At 41.4% G+C, this 15,634-nt stretch overlaps 1 protein-coding gene across 1 annotated transcript in view; it reads left to right on the top strand.

Moving 5' to 3' along the window:
- Nucleotides 1-13,237, top strand: part of MRPS5 (mitochondrial ribosomal protein S5) — a 59,343-nt gene extending 46,106 nt beyond the window's left edge. The window contains exons 7-11 of the mRNA XM_062573531.1: nucleotides 1,088-1,134; nucleotides 1,902-1,959; nucleotides 2,910-2,972; nucleotides 10,735-10,871; nucleotides 12,674-13,237. Coding sequence (XP_062429515.1) covers nucleotides 1,088-1,134; nucleotides 1,902-1,959; nucleotides 2,910-2,972; nucleotides 10,735-10,871; nucleotides 12,674-12,898 — 530 coding nt within the window. The 3' untranslated portion in view covers nucleotides 12,899-13,237. The remainder of the gene's footprint in view (nucleotides 1-1,087; nucleotides 1,135-1,901; nucleotides 1,960-2,909; nucleotides 2,973-10,734; nucleotides 10,872-12,673) is intronic.
- The last annotated feature ends 2,397 nt before the right edge of the window (nucleotides 13,238-15,634 follow it).

Below are 15,634 nucleotides of genomic sequence, written 5' to 3'. Positions count from 1 at the left end.
GTGGACACCAAAGGCAGTCGCTACCCTGGACTATCTGCTGCTTCCACACCAGCCCCCAGGCTTGCTGCCTCGTTCTCTTTGCCTGCAGCACCATGTCGCTCGCAGAGCTGTTGCTCTCCTAGATCTTTTCCAGCCCATTTCTGCTGTGAGGTCTGCAAGAAATGAATGAGTCAGTGTTGGCTGTCAGGTCACTGCCCATTGATTTTTGGATTAGGCTCCGTGGCAGAGGTAACTCGCAGCCCCAGCCAACACAACAACAGAAAGACCAAAAAACCACAACAGCTTAAATCCTTGGATTTAAGATCCAAGGGATTTGGAGTCAATCTGTCTTGACATTGGTGGACTGCAGAGTTGATCCTGGCAGTTGTCACATCCTCCTGTTCCCTCAACATGGTCAATTGATGCCTCGCACTGAGCCAGCTCCAATACTCTGAGGCTGCTTTGCTATCTCTTCATTGCCACCACAGTTCACCTGGTAAATATCAGCAGGTCAGAGAGGACCAGGCACCAGTTTGCAAGCTGACAGTCTGTTTTTTCTCTCTTCTTCAGACAAGTGGGATTTTTTGGGTTTTTTTTGCAAATGCGCTGTTCTGTTTGTAAAACATGGTTTTCACGTTCTCTGTTCTGCTAATACAAACCCAGTCATCTTTGCCTTTTGGGTCTTGGAGCCACTGTTTGTACAGATGCGGCTGGTATATCTGCATCGTTTTCCTTCTTGTCCTTCCTTCCCCTTCTAGGCAGAAGACTGCTTTTTTGGATGAAGCAATCACCGTTATTCAGTTATTTGGAACAAATACACAGAAGAAATGTCTTCAAGTTAAACCTTACTCATCTTTCTTTGGTAGAACCAATCAGCATTCAGTTGACAGATACTTATAATGGCTAAGTTTTGCTTTCTGTTAAATGTGGTTTTCTCTGAGTCATTTTCTGAGTATGATCTGTGCAATGGAGTAGAAATAACAGGGACTAAACTTGACTGTGAAAATTCTCTTCTTTTTTTTTTCTCCCTTGGCTTTCTCAAGGTCCTGCCTGGTGCATCTCTCAAATCTCTCAATGAGAAATAAAATGAGTCTTTTCTATCTTGCAGGTTTTGCAGTGGGAAAAGCAGGTGACAGGATGAATGCTTTACGGAAAGTATGTTGATTAAAAATAAGCACAAATATTTCATACCTATGCGTTTTTGAAAACAGTATCTTTTGTGGTCTATATGTGGAAGTATGTCCATGTATATGACTTTTCCATCTTTGTAGATGTAGGGAGGTTGCTATGCAATGAGGTTCTGTTAATACACAATTCATTTTTTTTCACTTGCTTTCTGACATAATCTGTATGCACAAAGGGTTCAGGTAATTTTTGTATTTTTTCCAGCTATTTTGATTTCAGGTTGGGGTATTTTGAAAGTAGGAACAAGAAAAAGTACTTTTAAAAATAATTTTGAAAAAAAGATTTCTTCCTTCTCCTTTTTATGGTCTGTGCTTGTCCCCCTTTGATTGTTTATTGCTCATACCTGTATAGCATATAAGGTCTGTTTTTACAGCAGTTGTGTAGGTATTTTTCTCTTATATATACACATAAAGACTTTATTAAGGCTCCTTTAGATGTCGAAGTATTACTTATAATCTACACTAATTTAGTTTGTGTTGTAATGCTCAATAGCAATGGTAAAATAAATAAAGCTTGGTATAGTTGTTACTAGATTAAGAAGTTGGCTCTATTAGGAGAAAAAAGTTTTTTGCATAGAGCATTTTGATTTCCATAAACTAAGTGGATTAGATGCAGCTAACCCATTTTTTTGAGGTTCCTTCCTTGTTTTTCCTATGTAAGTAACTGAACAAAAGTAAATTCCAAATACATTGCAGAAAAATTCTAGGAAAAATTTGTTTTGTGTTTTTCTTTCCTAGGCAAAGAACAAAGCGATACGCTGTTTACATTTTATAGAGCTGTATCAAAACCACACAAGTAAGTATTATGATTTTTCTTAGATCCTTTCTCTAAGTTTCAGTAAGTACTGAATATGCCAATAGCTCATTATACAGCAAGAAGAGATGTTAACTAAAACATTTTTGGGGGCTATTGTATTATTCTGTGTGTCGTTTTGTTTCTCCAACATGCTATATGAAATCTTGACCCCAGACTATTTTTGCTGGACAGCAGTAGTGTCAGAGTATGGAGCCTGTCAGTTTGTGTAAAACAGGTCACTTATCTGGGATAAACACGCAGTTTACTTTTATTCAGGCCTGTACCAACAATTACAGGAAGGTGCTTGACAAAAAGTTGTGTTAGCATTTCATAATATGAGCTATTGTTTATAAAATGTTAAATCGAGAGATTGAGCTCCCTTGCACTCTCCCTCCTCCACCATATTTAAAACGTGTATACTTAATGCATAGTGGGAACTTAGTTATTTCAGGCTCTTCAAGTCTTATGTAACAACATCACGCCAAAAAAATGAGTCTAGAGTTCCTTATGAAGCAGAGAGAAGGCTGAAATGGTAACTCTCATGTATGGAGAATCCGAGAACACTGAAGCCTGAGGGGAAATTTTAGGTTACAGGCTGTATTACTAGAAAATGTAAATACCAGGAAGAAGGTTAAAGTGCATTGCATGTGAGCTTTCTTCAAAGCTAAGTGAGGATGATTAGATGCATACTTCAGATTTTCCAAGTGAATTCTGATTTTGTTTGTGGAACAGTAAAGTAATATTCACAGGTGTGTAAGCAGTCTTAATCTGCTCCAGAACTTTACCTGGCTTAACCCTTCTCTTAATTAAAGTCCTCAAAGCAGAGCAAAACCATCTGCCTGTTCAGATTTCTGAAAAAGAAATGCACTCCTTAGGTATGCTAGCTTAAAACCTTTTTGCAAAGAACGATTATGCTATAATAATGCTTTTTTTCTCTCCCTCTGTTCAAGTTTACCATGACATTAATGTGAAATTTAAAAGGACAGCCATCCGCATGAAGAAGCAAAACAAAGGTAACTAAAGCTGCTTGGAAATTTTGAAGTTTTATTAATTACTGCCTATTATTTATTTGAAGAAGGTAAATTTGTACAATGTTCACTTACTTCAGAGGCATGTCATCTGATTCTGGTCTGCCATATCTTAAATGTTTTTCATTAGAAATTCCTGCTGTAGCTCACTTCATTTTTGTTTTTATAAGTCAGTGTTTCTGCCCTTCCCACTGGGGAAGGGAATGCTCTAATTCCTGGTTTTCTTTTACCCTTACTACTTCCCCTTCCTTTTGGCTTCCAGTCCGTGTCTCCCTATGTACTTTGTTTTTTTTCTCTCTGTTTTCCAAAATTGAAGCTCCTCCTGCTCTGAATTCCTTAAAATGTGGAAAAGTTTCATCTCCTCCTAATAGTGTAACTGTTGGAGGCAAAGGCCTTTAGAAGTATCTTGTAGGCATTTGTTTCCACCATACGCCCCATGCATGTTATGGAGAGCTGATGGACGCATTCTGTTATTTTTCACTTTTTCAGTCACTGTTTTCCTGACAAGGTTAAGAGATATTTAAGTCTGCAATACTGGGAGCGCTTCAAATGTGAATCAGAGTGCAAGTGTTTCAGATCCATGCCATTTGAATAGCAGCATCTGTCAAAACCCCACTGATGTGCCCATTCCCCTTAATCCCAAGCTGGGGTAGAATGGGCAGCAATCCTCCCTCAACAGTCTTAGACTACCCATGGCCTTGAGCTGGAACCAGGACAGCATCCACCCAGCTGCTCCATCAAAACCATTACTGCTTTATTTTTCCCTAAAATAAAAGCCTATCAAGAGCGCCCAGTGTGGAAACTGGTATACTGTCTAGTGAAATTCCCTGGCTGCTTGCGCTGCACCAGACCAGTACAAAGACCATCTTGCTGTTGCGTAGCAGCAAGTTTGATCAAGAGTTTGATTTCTGTCTTTGCAAGCCATTCACCTTCACTTTGATCTCGGCCGTAGTAAGGACAGATGCTTCTCTAAACTCCCTTAGGTTAGATATAAGTAGTACTGAGTCCACACCTGGTGACTCTTGGCTCATTAATCTGTTCTTCTGCATACGTTAAAAGTATTTCAGAGAAGTATTTTCAGGCCACAGTGGTACTAAGTCACTGTTGATAATTGTGAAGCACAGCATCCCAGCGTGTCTAGTGACAGCAGCTCGGCACCGGAGAAGGTGGGCTCACCTCCTCCCAGGCTTCCCTGGACAATTTACTAAGTAGACATCCTAGCAAGACACAGCAAACAGTCAGGTGATGTGTTATTGGGCAGGAAATTGAGGGAGGACCATGGTAGCTCTCACCTCAGTTTTGGCCAGAGAGATGCAGAGTCCAGCAGACGTTGCCACTCAGTCACGTATGTGCTGTCCCTACCAGCTTCCACTCGAGCACTGGCCCTTTCAAGACAGGAGGAATGCAGTGCTGACTTTCTGGTGTCCCTTTCTCACCTTCAGAGCTGTTGCAATCTGTGCTTTGAGGGCCTCTGGCGATGCTGGGGGATACGTTCACAGCAACCATGAAAGCTGGCATCATGCTTTTCAGGATTGTACTGTAAAAACTGTTATCATATGAAGTAGTTTTTAAAGATTAGCTTATTTCTAATGCATTGCAGTTCTGGGTGTGGTTCACTTTATCTTCTAGGCAGCTTCTGTTTTAAAGAGCGTAAGTGATGATACAAGGTCATTTCTTTGCATGAACCTTTGAAGTAGACCCTTATGTGCAAATGTCTGATTCAACTTGTTTAGCATAACTTTGCTTTCAGAGCAGATATAGGTAGTGGCTGTTTTGCAGAGAACAGATTTAGTTGCAGCTGAATGTCCTAATGGGTCCTGTAGTTTTAACCTGCAAACAGGAAATAAATTCAGCTACATGATTCTTAGTAAATCATTTTAGTTTCATTATGGTAAGACCTGAATTGCAAGAGCGTTTAATGATTAGCTCATAATGAGTCAGAGACCTGGGATAATTTTTCAGAAATAACTGCCATTATGTTCTGTTTCTACAACCTTTGAGTAAGCTGAAGGGTTGACACTTTGGACATAGTGTTTGATTTTTGTGTAGCTAATATTCTTGTTCTGTACTGTCATGTTAATAATATGAGAAGATAATTATTAATGTTCAAAGTTTTTAACATGTATTTTGCAAGCATCTAAAATTGCTATGAACCTTCAGCACAATTTTTACTAGATGACATTATTTTGGTTCTGAGATGAGGATTTTTTTAATCAGTGTGACAGAAAAGTTGGTATCATGAGCTTTAAAAAAATCTTCTCAAAGCAGCAGGCATCGAGTTGGATTGTCTTCTCATTTAAGCTTCTGCAGTTCTGCATTTAATGACCCCTCAAGGTCATAAATTACATAACTTGACCTGTAATTTTTAAGATAATCAGTTTTAACAAGCTTCAATTTAGCCTTCAATATAATAAAGCAAAAACATGCAAAGGAATAACGCAACTGAACTACATGTTTGACCATGCGCCTACAAACAGTGATGCTATTATTGTTAAATGGCAAAGGTTGGTTCTTGTTAGGTGCTGTTATTTCCTTTCAGTAGGACACAGAATAGGACATTCCTTCCCACCTTGTCTGATGTGCTGCATTCCTGGACCTCGGAAACAAGAGCAGCTAGGGCCACCTTACAACTAATATCACTTCACCACACTGTCACACCGTTGTCCTCTTTTATTGCCATTTTGCTGTTGGCTTTGAGAAACAAACTACCTCTCCACTGCCTGCCTTTTTTTTTTTTTTTTTTTTTTTTTTTTTTTTTTTCCTTTTCTTCCTAGAAAGGATCTATCTAGCTAACAGACTCCTGTTGCCCTGCCCAGGAATATTGTTTCACTACTCTTACACACTGAACTTCACATACGAAGACTACTGATTGATCTTACTTGGAAAAATGTTTAGTGTGTATTTTGTTCCAGGCTTCAGATGTGCTGCAGCAGCATCATTCTGCTGATTTCTAGTTTATTTGTTGTCTGTTATAACCCCCAGACCCTTCTTCTGTTGCTGTTCAGTCAGTCTTTCCCATTTTGCATGTGTGCACAGCACTTTGCATTGACCTTTGTTAAATATCCGTGTTTTCATTTCAGACTGTGTTTCTAGTTTTTCAGGCCTGTGTTGACCTCTCTTCCTCACCCCCCAATATGCTTGCAGCCTTTCCTGAGTTTGGGTCCTCCACCTATTTTTTCAGTCTCTTTTTCACTATCCAAGTTGTTAATGAAGGTATTAGCAGGAACTAAAGCCAGAACAGATCCTCAGCAGGATCTTCTTTGGAGAATACTCTCGGATGGTAGCAGGCTGCGGGTAATGGGGACTCATGCTTTAGTGATGCTTTTTGTATGGTCATTATTTCCTTTGTTTATTTTGTTAGAAAATTGTGCAGAACTGTGTCAGAATATAAAATCCATTAGCACTTTAGTCCTAAGGTAGCATCCATTCCAGAGAAGAGAATTTGGTTAGTTTGGCGTTAAGCATGTCTGGGCATTTTTGGACAGTTCTCCAAGCACCTAAAACCTGATTGAGAATAGCATGTTCTATGCCTGTCTGAGCATTGAATTTAAGCTTGATTGATCTGTACTGTCCCAAGTCCCTCTTTTTCTCTTTTGAAAGACAGACCAGTCCTTTGGGTCTTCCTCTGTCCTCCCTCGCTGCCAGTTTGGGCCAATGCTTTGCACCATCTGAGTATCTTGCCAGCGTTTTCAGTTGCAAAACATATCCATATATGTGTGTGTGTGTGTGCGCATATATATACGTGTGTGTGTGTATATGCATGTATACATATACGTGTGTGTGTATAAATATATATGCAGATATATATATATATATATATGCGCAAGTGTCCTCCAAAAACTAGGAGAACCTTTTCCACATAATGAACATTTTCCATCCTGTTTAACTGCTGAAATAAGTCCTGCATTTCTTGCAGAAGGTTTGATGTTGTCTAAGAAAAAAAATCCAATGTGCTCCGGATAAGCACCACTGGGCTCACTCAAGAGTGTAGCAACAGATCAGTAAATACTATAGGTTGAGTGCGTGTGTGTGTGAGAGAGAGAGATGCATCATTACGTCCTCATAACGTTACAGGTTGTTTTCAGGTCATATGTCCGTGCAAAAATGGAGTTTATAGGGACGGTCTAGATAAAGCCCTTCCTGATTTTTTCCTTAATTCCTGCCAGGCTTTGAGGTCTGTATTATACTGTAAAGGCCAGATTCGTGGCAGCAGAGGGAGCTGACTGTAGTTTAGTGGTTACATGACTAGTTGAGACATTGCAGAAGAAGATGTAACTTGAGCTGAGCAAGCTCATTGCAGGCTCTGGGCTCTGTGTCCACCACCATGCCCCAGAGCTGCTATTTCTAGCATGTGCTGGTGGGCTGGAAGCTGCCCAGGGTTGCTTGGTTGTGCTGCAAAACATTTTGTCTTTTGGGATGTGAGCAGCTCTTAATCTTCATCTGTGATAGTTCTTTACACTTCAGAGCAGTCACGAGAGTACTTTGCTGGCCACACTGAGGCCACTACCGTGAGTAGTGTACATCAGTTCCTAATGTGAATTAATAAAGGGAAATGCAAATGGATTTAAAGGGCTGTGAAGCCCAGCACCAATACCTTGTAGCTATACTCTGAGAAATTAGCTCTTCATGTTTTTCCCTCTAGGTGCAGTATATGTACACTGTCTTCCTTTAAGGTATCAAAGATTCTTCCCATTTGCTGTGGCATTGCCGTGGGGCAGTGCTGTGTGCTGAATTCACGTAATTACAGCTGGTGGATTCCTATATTTGGCTTGTTCCCAGTTCCTGTATGTAGCACTCAGGCAACTGTCTCAAATAATTACAAGAAAGCCTAATGTTTTATTAGAAAAGCTAAGGTGACCCTTAAGTATCCTTTTCTTGAATTTATTTATCATTTCTGTAAAACGGAAAATACCCAGTCTTACAGTCAGGACAATATATTAGACAAGTACAAATCCAGGTTTAAAGAGCTATGTAATGTGAATGTCTATATGTGAACTTAACTCAGAGTAGACTGGTTCCTTAGTGTGGATTTAAAGAGGATCCTGTTAGTTGGCTACTCAGAAAATCTAACATTGTTTGCTTATAACAGGTTGTGTTTGGAATAGAGAGAACTCAGAAAATGTAGTTCATAGGAGGAGTACATTTTAAATGCATCTTCTCTTGATTACCTGTGTGTATTTTTCAGTGCAAGCAGCTTTCAGTAATATTTAGATGTCTCCATTGTCTTTTATAGGCCTCACTGGATTAAACTGCAGTAATACAGCATGAGAGCCGTGGGCAAGTTAAAAATGTCTTAAGCACAACTTTTTTTCCACGGTCAAAACTTGCGGTTGAAATCCTTTGCTTTTGTATTAGGAATAAATTTTGTTCAGTGACTGATTGACTAATTTGCTGGCTGATGAGTATCATGTATTAAAAATCTACAGAAACCTGATGGAATTGAGGTGGGAGAACAGCAAAGATGCAAAAGACCAAAAATGAAATGCTTTAAGTCCCTGGAAATGAAACTTTGACAAACAGCCTTTCAGAGATCATTCACATGTAATTGTATCTAAAACCTGATTCTGTCTCCTAGCATAGAAAACAATATTTTTCTCAAACATCAGAATAAATGACTTTGGAGGGTTATAGTTTGTTTACCAATTATAGGTTAGAAGAATAAGGGAAATATCGGCACAGTAAAGCGTGCAGCACTAGAATATATTATTTTCTCAGCCACAAGACTGTCCTGGAGAATGCACTAATCTGTAAGCTGTCTTTGTACTTCTTAAGTAAAATACATTAGAACTATCACAAACCTGTTTCCAAAGATTAATAGAGCTAGGCCACATGAAAAAAGTCTCCCTGGGGAACAAGAGAGCAAAACTAGACTTCCCAAAAATAACCCCCTAATCTAGCAAGTCTAAGAAGGCATTTGCAATTAATGCTAGTGAACTGTAGTTATGCATTTGAGCTAATACAACACTTTAGGATGGAGAGGGATGCAAATGAGATGGAAACCTCTGTTGCGTTTGTTGAGTTTGCAATATAGTTGTCTCGCCCTCCCACTCCCCTACAAATTCCAAATTTGTATTATTACAGGCTTTTGTAATTTCTCTAGCGGTTTACACACACACACACACAACTTTTTTTGAACACTACATGAAAACAAAAAGAGCGCTTACTGCTTCTTCAAGCTTGATTAAAATAATTCTTTCCTCCAGAAACAGAGGAAGTATTTTACTATTATTCCGTCTTTCCGATGTAGCAGTAGCTCCCAGAAATCTGTTATCCGCTTCATTTCTGTGCCCAGTTCTTCACGTTGTGGCACTAAGGTAGCAATGGAGTGTAATTCATGCTGCTTTGGGGGGCCAGAAGGAAGTGATGTCTCTGCACAGTACCTTGGCAATCTGCTGCACTCGCACAGTATATACTATTCTGCTGGCCTTTGTAACATAGGACAAGCACGACTTCTTTGTGGCTATTGCTTGGGGGCTGTTGTATCTTGCCCCAGCTGCGTAGCAAGTCAGGCAGCGTGTAACATGTTCACATTTTGGAAATGAACTACAGAGTCTGAATTCGGGTGTAGTGATGCCTTCCTCAACCTGCTGGCAGCTCCAGTCCCACCTCAGCTGCTCAAAGCTTTGCTTACCAAGAGTTGAGTAAAATAAAACGTGGTTGTAGGCAGCAAGAGACACCAGCGCCAGTGTGTGCTAAACATTTTTCCCAGCGACTCTGTCTTCAGACCAGTCTTCTTTGCTGGAGCATTATTGCTTGCAGGTGACATAGGACCCTCCCCCGTTTCTGTGCGCTGCATGTGACAGAGGTCTTGGGTACAATCTCAGCCTTTAGGAAGGCACTGTTAGCCTCCCTGATCCAGCTGCAACCTCCCCGGGGATGGGACACGTTGACGTTACTTCTACTGTGAGGTCCTTCTCCTTTTGTACCAGAAATCAGAGTCCAAAGGGCAGCATTGCCTAAAGCCTGTCATTTGTTCTGTAACTTCACAGTAGAAGGGCAATTTACACCTCTCCATGATATATCTAAACCAGGACTTTAAAGTCAGATTGCCATCATTAGGAGTTTCTGAAGCTGTCACTCAGTCAGTCAGCTGAAATCGCAGAGAAAGCAGGTCTTGAAGCTATGAAGGTGGTGTTCAGAAGAGACAGTCTTGTTACCCCAATGAGCAGGTCATTCCAGAACACCAGGATCCAGTTATGTTTAGATCCTCTCTCCTTTTAAAGGTTTCATTTTAATATTCTTAGGTAAGCTTGTTGCCTCACTTTTATGTTGATTTTTAGTTTTGAGGAACACTAAAGTCTTACTTGTCTGCTAAGTGAGAGAAGAAAATTGCCTTACATTTGTTGAGTGTTACCTGAGGAGGTGGGGAGGGGGTTGTCAATTTATGAACAACAGTAGACTCTTCTAAAGATGCCAGTGGCTCTACTAAGAAACAGTTCTGGGTAGTATATCATTTTTTCTTTCCTGTTTTCTTGTTTTGATGATGACATTTTCTATTTGATTTTGCAATACATGAAGTAGGAAATATTTAGTATTAGAAAGAATAGATTCTTTCATTTAGAAAGAATGATTTTTACGTTAGCATGGCTGTGAAGATGGGGAAAATGGTACATTTACGCTATGTTATCATTTTTAAGATATGTTAATGTGTTCTAACATAATAAGTAATGAAGATGGTTAAGAAGTCTTAGATCTTTTTCTTAACTAAGTTGTATGTTTACACTTAGAATTTATTTTTTTTCTCCAGGGTATGGTCTTCGTTGCCACCGAGCTATCATCACCATCTGCAAACTAATTGGCATTAAAGACATGTACGCCAAGGTTTCTGGTTCCAAAAACTTGATTAACATCACCAGAGCTCTCTTTAAGGGCTTAACAGAACAGGTAAATTGCACAGTCAACAGTCTTGTTTGTTAGATCAGAGGACAGACCATGATTGATACCATAATAATTTGCGGTCAACCACAATTTAAATTCAAGTCTTAGTTTTCCAAGAACAAACAAAATCCATATGTGACCATTTCCTCTTACAACACCTCCTCCGCAGGAGCTGTATAAAGTTGTCCAGTTAGGAGCAGCAGTATGTAACTCTTTGTTCCTCAGCCAAGTGCCTCCAAGGGAGATCTGAGCTTCTGGGCTTTCATTTGTGGTATTTTTGGTGACGTTTTAAAAAAGCATGGACAGAGGAAACTGTGGCCCTGCTTTGGTTCCTGCTGCTTGCTTGTTTGCATACCAGGCTTTCATTGTTGAAGGACTGAACGTAGCAGTGGCTTCTATTGCTAGCGTAACCAAGATCCCTGAAATAAGTCAGGGAGGGGATGTCATTTCCTCTAACATAAAGTGCTCACAATGCAGGTTTTCTGTCTGAGCTAGCCATCCATAGTTAATGGAGAGATCCAGTACTCAGTGTTTTGTCTGATTTAATTTGAGTACCAGTCTTAGGATGAGACAGTCCTTTGGAAATTCTTAGTTATCTCATTTGGCCATAGAGTATTGGCCACCGCCAAGATGTAGCTACTTATGTTCCCAATATTTAAATACAGCTGAATCCCCTTGCAAGGCCATAGTTGTCAAATCTGCCATGCTACCTTAGCCAGCTTTTTCAGTTTACTCTCAGGGTAGGAGGTGGTTACTATTCTCCCTGCCCAATGAGATGCTTACAGAGACTCTTTGATATCTGAGGGTACTCAGACTTAAGGAAATCTTGTATGTATTTTTGATGCATTGTCTCTGAGAAGTCTTCCACAGAAGAACTGGAAGAAGAGCCTGCTGTATAGATCATTGCTCTTAAAGATGTACACTTGATACAGTCATCTTGGCTGCCCTAAAAAGGAAAAGTTTCCTGTTCCCAGTAAGCACTCTGTAGAATCTGAAGGTTAAGAAAGCAACCTATATATGGGGATGAGGTACAGTTGAAAATAATGTTGAATTAATATGATTGTAGTAGCTAAAATGATCTATCAAGGCAGCAACAAGCACTTTACTGTTGTCAGAGCAAAATTTGAATTCATATGAAGACATAAAGCAGTTCAACGGCAAGTATAGTTTAGTGCTAGGAAGCTTGCTGTATGGGAATTCAGCAGATAGCATCTACCATCTATCGCTGTCCAACAGCAATGGAATATGTGTGAAAAGATTCTTTGTTTTATTTTCCTTCGGTTTGTTCTTGACAGCGCAGGACTATCTATGTTTCTCCTCCTCAGAATGATGGTATGGTATTGCACTTTGGTGCTGCAGAATATTAACATGCCAACACACATGTTTGTTAGTGGGCTGCACGTTTTCTAGCCAGAACCCTTCTAGAAGCAAATTTCCTCTAGGGTGACATTATATATGATATAATGCTGAAAGATCAGCAGTCTAGCTGCCTGCATTCTTGCTGCTTGTGCTGTTAGCTCTTGAAATCCACAAGAATGTGCCTTATGAGTCCTTTAATTTACGCAGTTTTGAAACTGCTTATTAGTGAACTACTGTTTATATGGTATACAGGCTAGAAAAAAAGCTTGACCTCACGTAAACCAAAATGGTGCATCATCATTGCTCCTGAAGTTAATGTTATCAAGGCATGATTTAAACAGGGATCACCCAGAAGTGGAAAACAAACTAGCCTTTTCTGTGATGTTTATTAGCCTGAAACTTTTTCTAATTGTGTTTTCTCTTCTTTCTGCTCCTCCTGTCTACCACAGAAGACTCACCAGCAATTAGCAAACCAGAAGAGCCTCTATGTTGTAGAGTTTCGGGAGGAGCAGGGCCCGCTGCCTATCATTGTGGCATCGCCCGAGGGAGCCATCCGTGAAGATCCTGAGCCTGAAGATGAGGTTCCAGACACCAAGCTGGAGTGGAGTGAGGTGAAAGAAGCTCAGGGAATGAAGAAATCTCCCTGGGCAAATGTTAGACGGACAGCATGGTAAACCTCTGCCCCCCAGTCTCTTCTGTTCAGAGATGCAGCTGGATGGGCAGTTTGTCTAGGCTTACGTTTCAGATGAGGTCACCAGTAGCGTTCTCATGCCGTTCATTCTGCTGCTCCCTCGCTACAGTTCAGTAACAGCATTTGCTTTTTTTCCTGGATGTTTTTCAACTACGAACATTGTTGGGGGTACAGCCAGCGGACGTGACATTGACCTCAGGCATGCGTTTACTCAATTCCAGATGGTGTTGTGTAATCAGGAGATCCATGATTTCCTTCACAAGCTCTTGGGAAACAACTGAAAAGATAAGGTCGTCAATGCAATAAAGAATCCTCAGAATGAGATTAGTGTGGGTTTGTTGGTTTTTCTTCCAAAATGGCAATGTCCCCTTAAGTGTGGGAGATCTTGGAGCAAGCAGTAGTGGTGGGGGTTCATGTGTGTGCTCTCCATCTCCCTCCCCAGGCTCACTCATAATGCAGGAGGAGTGAGAAATCAGAAGGGGGAAAGTGTGTGCCGTAGGGGAGAGGAGAAAAGGTGGTGATGAGCAACATCTGGGGGTCTGCAAACACTAATTATGCAAGTGGGGGAGTTCCCCAACTGAAGTAGAGCCCAAATAACTTAAGGGCAACCACCTCACACACTCCGGTGAGATGTTTTAGTGTTTTGACAGGCATTGGAAATGCAGTCCAAAACCTGCTGTCCAGCCTTTCCTATAGCACTTTCCTCTGCATATGTGCTAGGATAGGACCTGGCCTCATTCTCTGCCAATTTGGTACCAAGTTAGAGTCTCAGGGCCCAGCGCAAAACTCAAAAGTGCTACAGCTGTAAGAGGATCAAAGGAGTAAGAGAAAGGACATGATTCAGACCAGCCTGACTGAAGATGGAGTTAAAGCCCTTCACGTAGCAGGTCTCCAGCTGAAGCGTGGAGAGGTAGGTGCTAGAAGCTAGATCAGCCCGCTGGCTGGGGGAGCCATTACCCAAGTTCCACCAGAGGACAAAAAGAGTCTGCGTCTGCTTTCAGGGACATGGTGCTCTCCTTGGGACCTGCAAGCTTTTGTCTTAGGCATTGCAAAAGAGATGCTGGAACTCAACATAGTGTTTCATGACAAAGTCTTAAAGCAGTCCAGGGTATAAAAGAATTTAGGAGTTTTCTTCAATGCCATCTTTTTTGTCTGAGCTTTTGCCACAGTTTGGACACAGCAGCCATTTCTTTTAAGGTCTGCGAGTGCTTGTCAGGTATTTCTCTGTATGCCAAAAATGTTTGCCATGTATGTTGGCAGTATAGGAAAAAATAACTTTAAAATGTTTCAAGATCACCCTGGGAATCTGCATTTGATGTTAAAAGCATTTAGGAGTGATAGTTTCCATTGATGTAAATGCTGTAGGTTTCTAAAGATAGTAGTGGCATATGTAGTGAGGCATAGTGAATTTAATTGAATTTTATCCAACTCTGTAGATCAAAATTCCCATTCAGAGGCCATGTCTGCTGAGCAATTGGCTGAATGCTTTGTTCCTGTTTGCTGGCTTTATCAAATGTCACGATGAAAGAGTTTAGTTTGCAAACTTTCTTCTGAGCAGCAGTTTGATATGCCGCTTAAGAGTGCGGGCTCACGTTTAGCTTGCCTCTCACTGCTGATGTAACTCAGGATAAAGGATGAATAAACCCGGACTAAAGCAATCAAATCTTTCATCATTTAGTTGCACTTCAACTTCCATCTGTCTTTGCAGAAACATAGTAAGCCAAAGTGACCAGGTTCTGCCACTGAGCTGAAGCAGCTTCTGCTTCCTTGGGTCATGGAGATTGTCCAAAGCGACCGACTGGAACAGCTGCTTGTCACCCACCTCCCCGCGTTGCAGCAAGCAGGCGGATCCTGACAGCATTCTCTCTGTTCAGGATCAAGAGTAAGTTATATGTCTGTAGCAAATGAGTGATCGCCCCCGCACTCTGAAATGTCTTGCTGCCTCCTCGCGCTCTGTGCTTGTATTTCCTCACCCTGAACATACAGGTAAGCGCCCGTATCCTGGCGTAAGGATGGCAACATACGCGGGGACAGTGCCAAGGAGATCGTAACAGGCTAAGGCTGCACAAAAATTGGGGAGGTTGGTGATGAGAGTCTCCAGCAGCACTCCAGCTGCCCTATCTGGGTAGCAAGGTGCGATGACAGGAACCGGCAGGCCCGTATGTCAGCTTGGGAAGGGCTAGAGAAAAGTGGGGGGGGGGCAGGTCCTTTGCTAGCAGTACCCAGGGCAGGGCAGGTTGTGAAAGCCAGACCTGAATGCAACCAAAACTCAGGGCTTGCACCACATTTTCTCCGCTCCCAAGATGTGTTGGCCATCAGTCAGCACAGCGAGGGTCCGGCCTCTTTGTAGTGAGGAGAGCTCTGCAAATATAAATCTCCTCAAACCCTTCCTAGTCATGCAGTACTTTCTGCTTTCACTGCTGGTGCCTCCAAGAGCATCCACACAAGCCTTGCAGGTCCGTCTTCTTTGGTTGGTAGAAATTTGGAATTGCAAGGTAAGAAAGCAGTGGTAGGTGGAATGTCATTTGCCTTTGGAGAGCTTGAAGAAAATAGTGTAGCAGCCACAAATTTCCATCCTTCTGTGAGGCTTGCATGCTGGCTGCACCTGTGTCTGTTTTCAGGAGGGCTCCAGCACTCCTCTACCTTCCCTCAGTGATCTGGAGGATGTTTGGGGCTCTTCTCAGACCTACAGGGCAGGAACTCATGTTGAAGCACTGGC

The sequence above is a fragment of the Rhea pennata genome, chromosome 3 (genome assembly GCF_028389875.1).
Source record: "Rhea pennata isolate bPtePen1 chromosome 3, bPtePen1.pri, whole genome shotgun sequence".
Classification (NCBI taxonomy): domain Eukaryota; kingdom Metazoa; phylum Chordata; class Aves; order Rheiformes; family Rheidae; genus Rhea; species Rhea pennata.
This window is presented reverse-complemented; position numbering and strand designations above follow the sequence as displayed.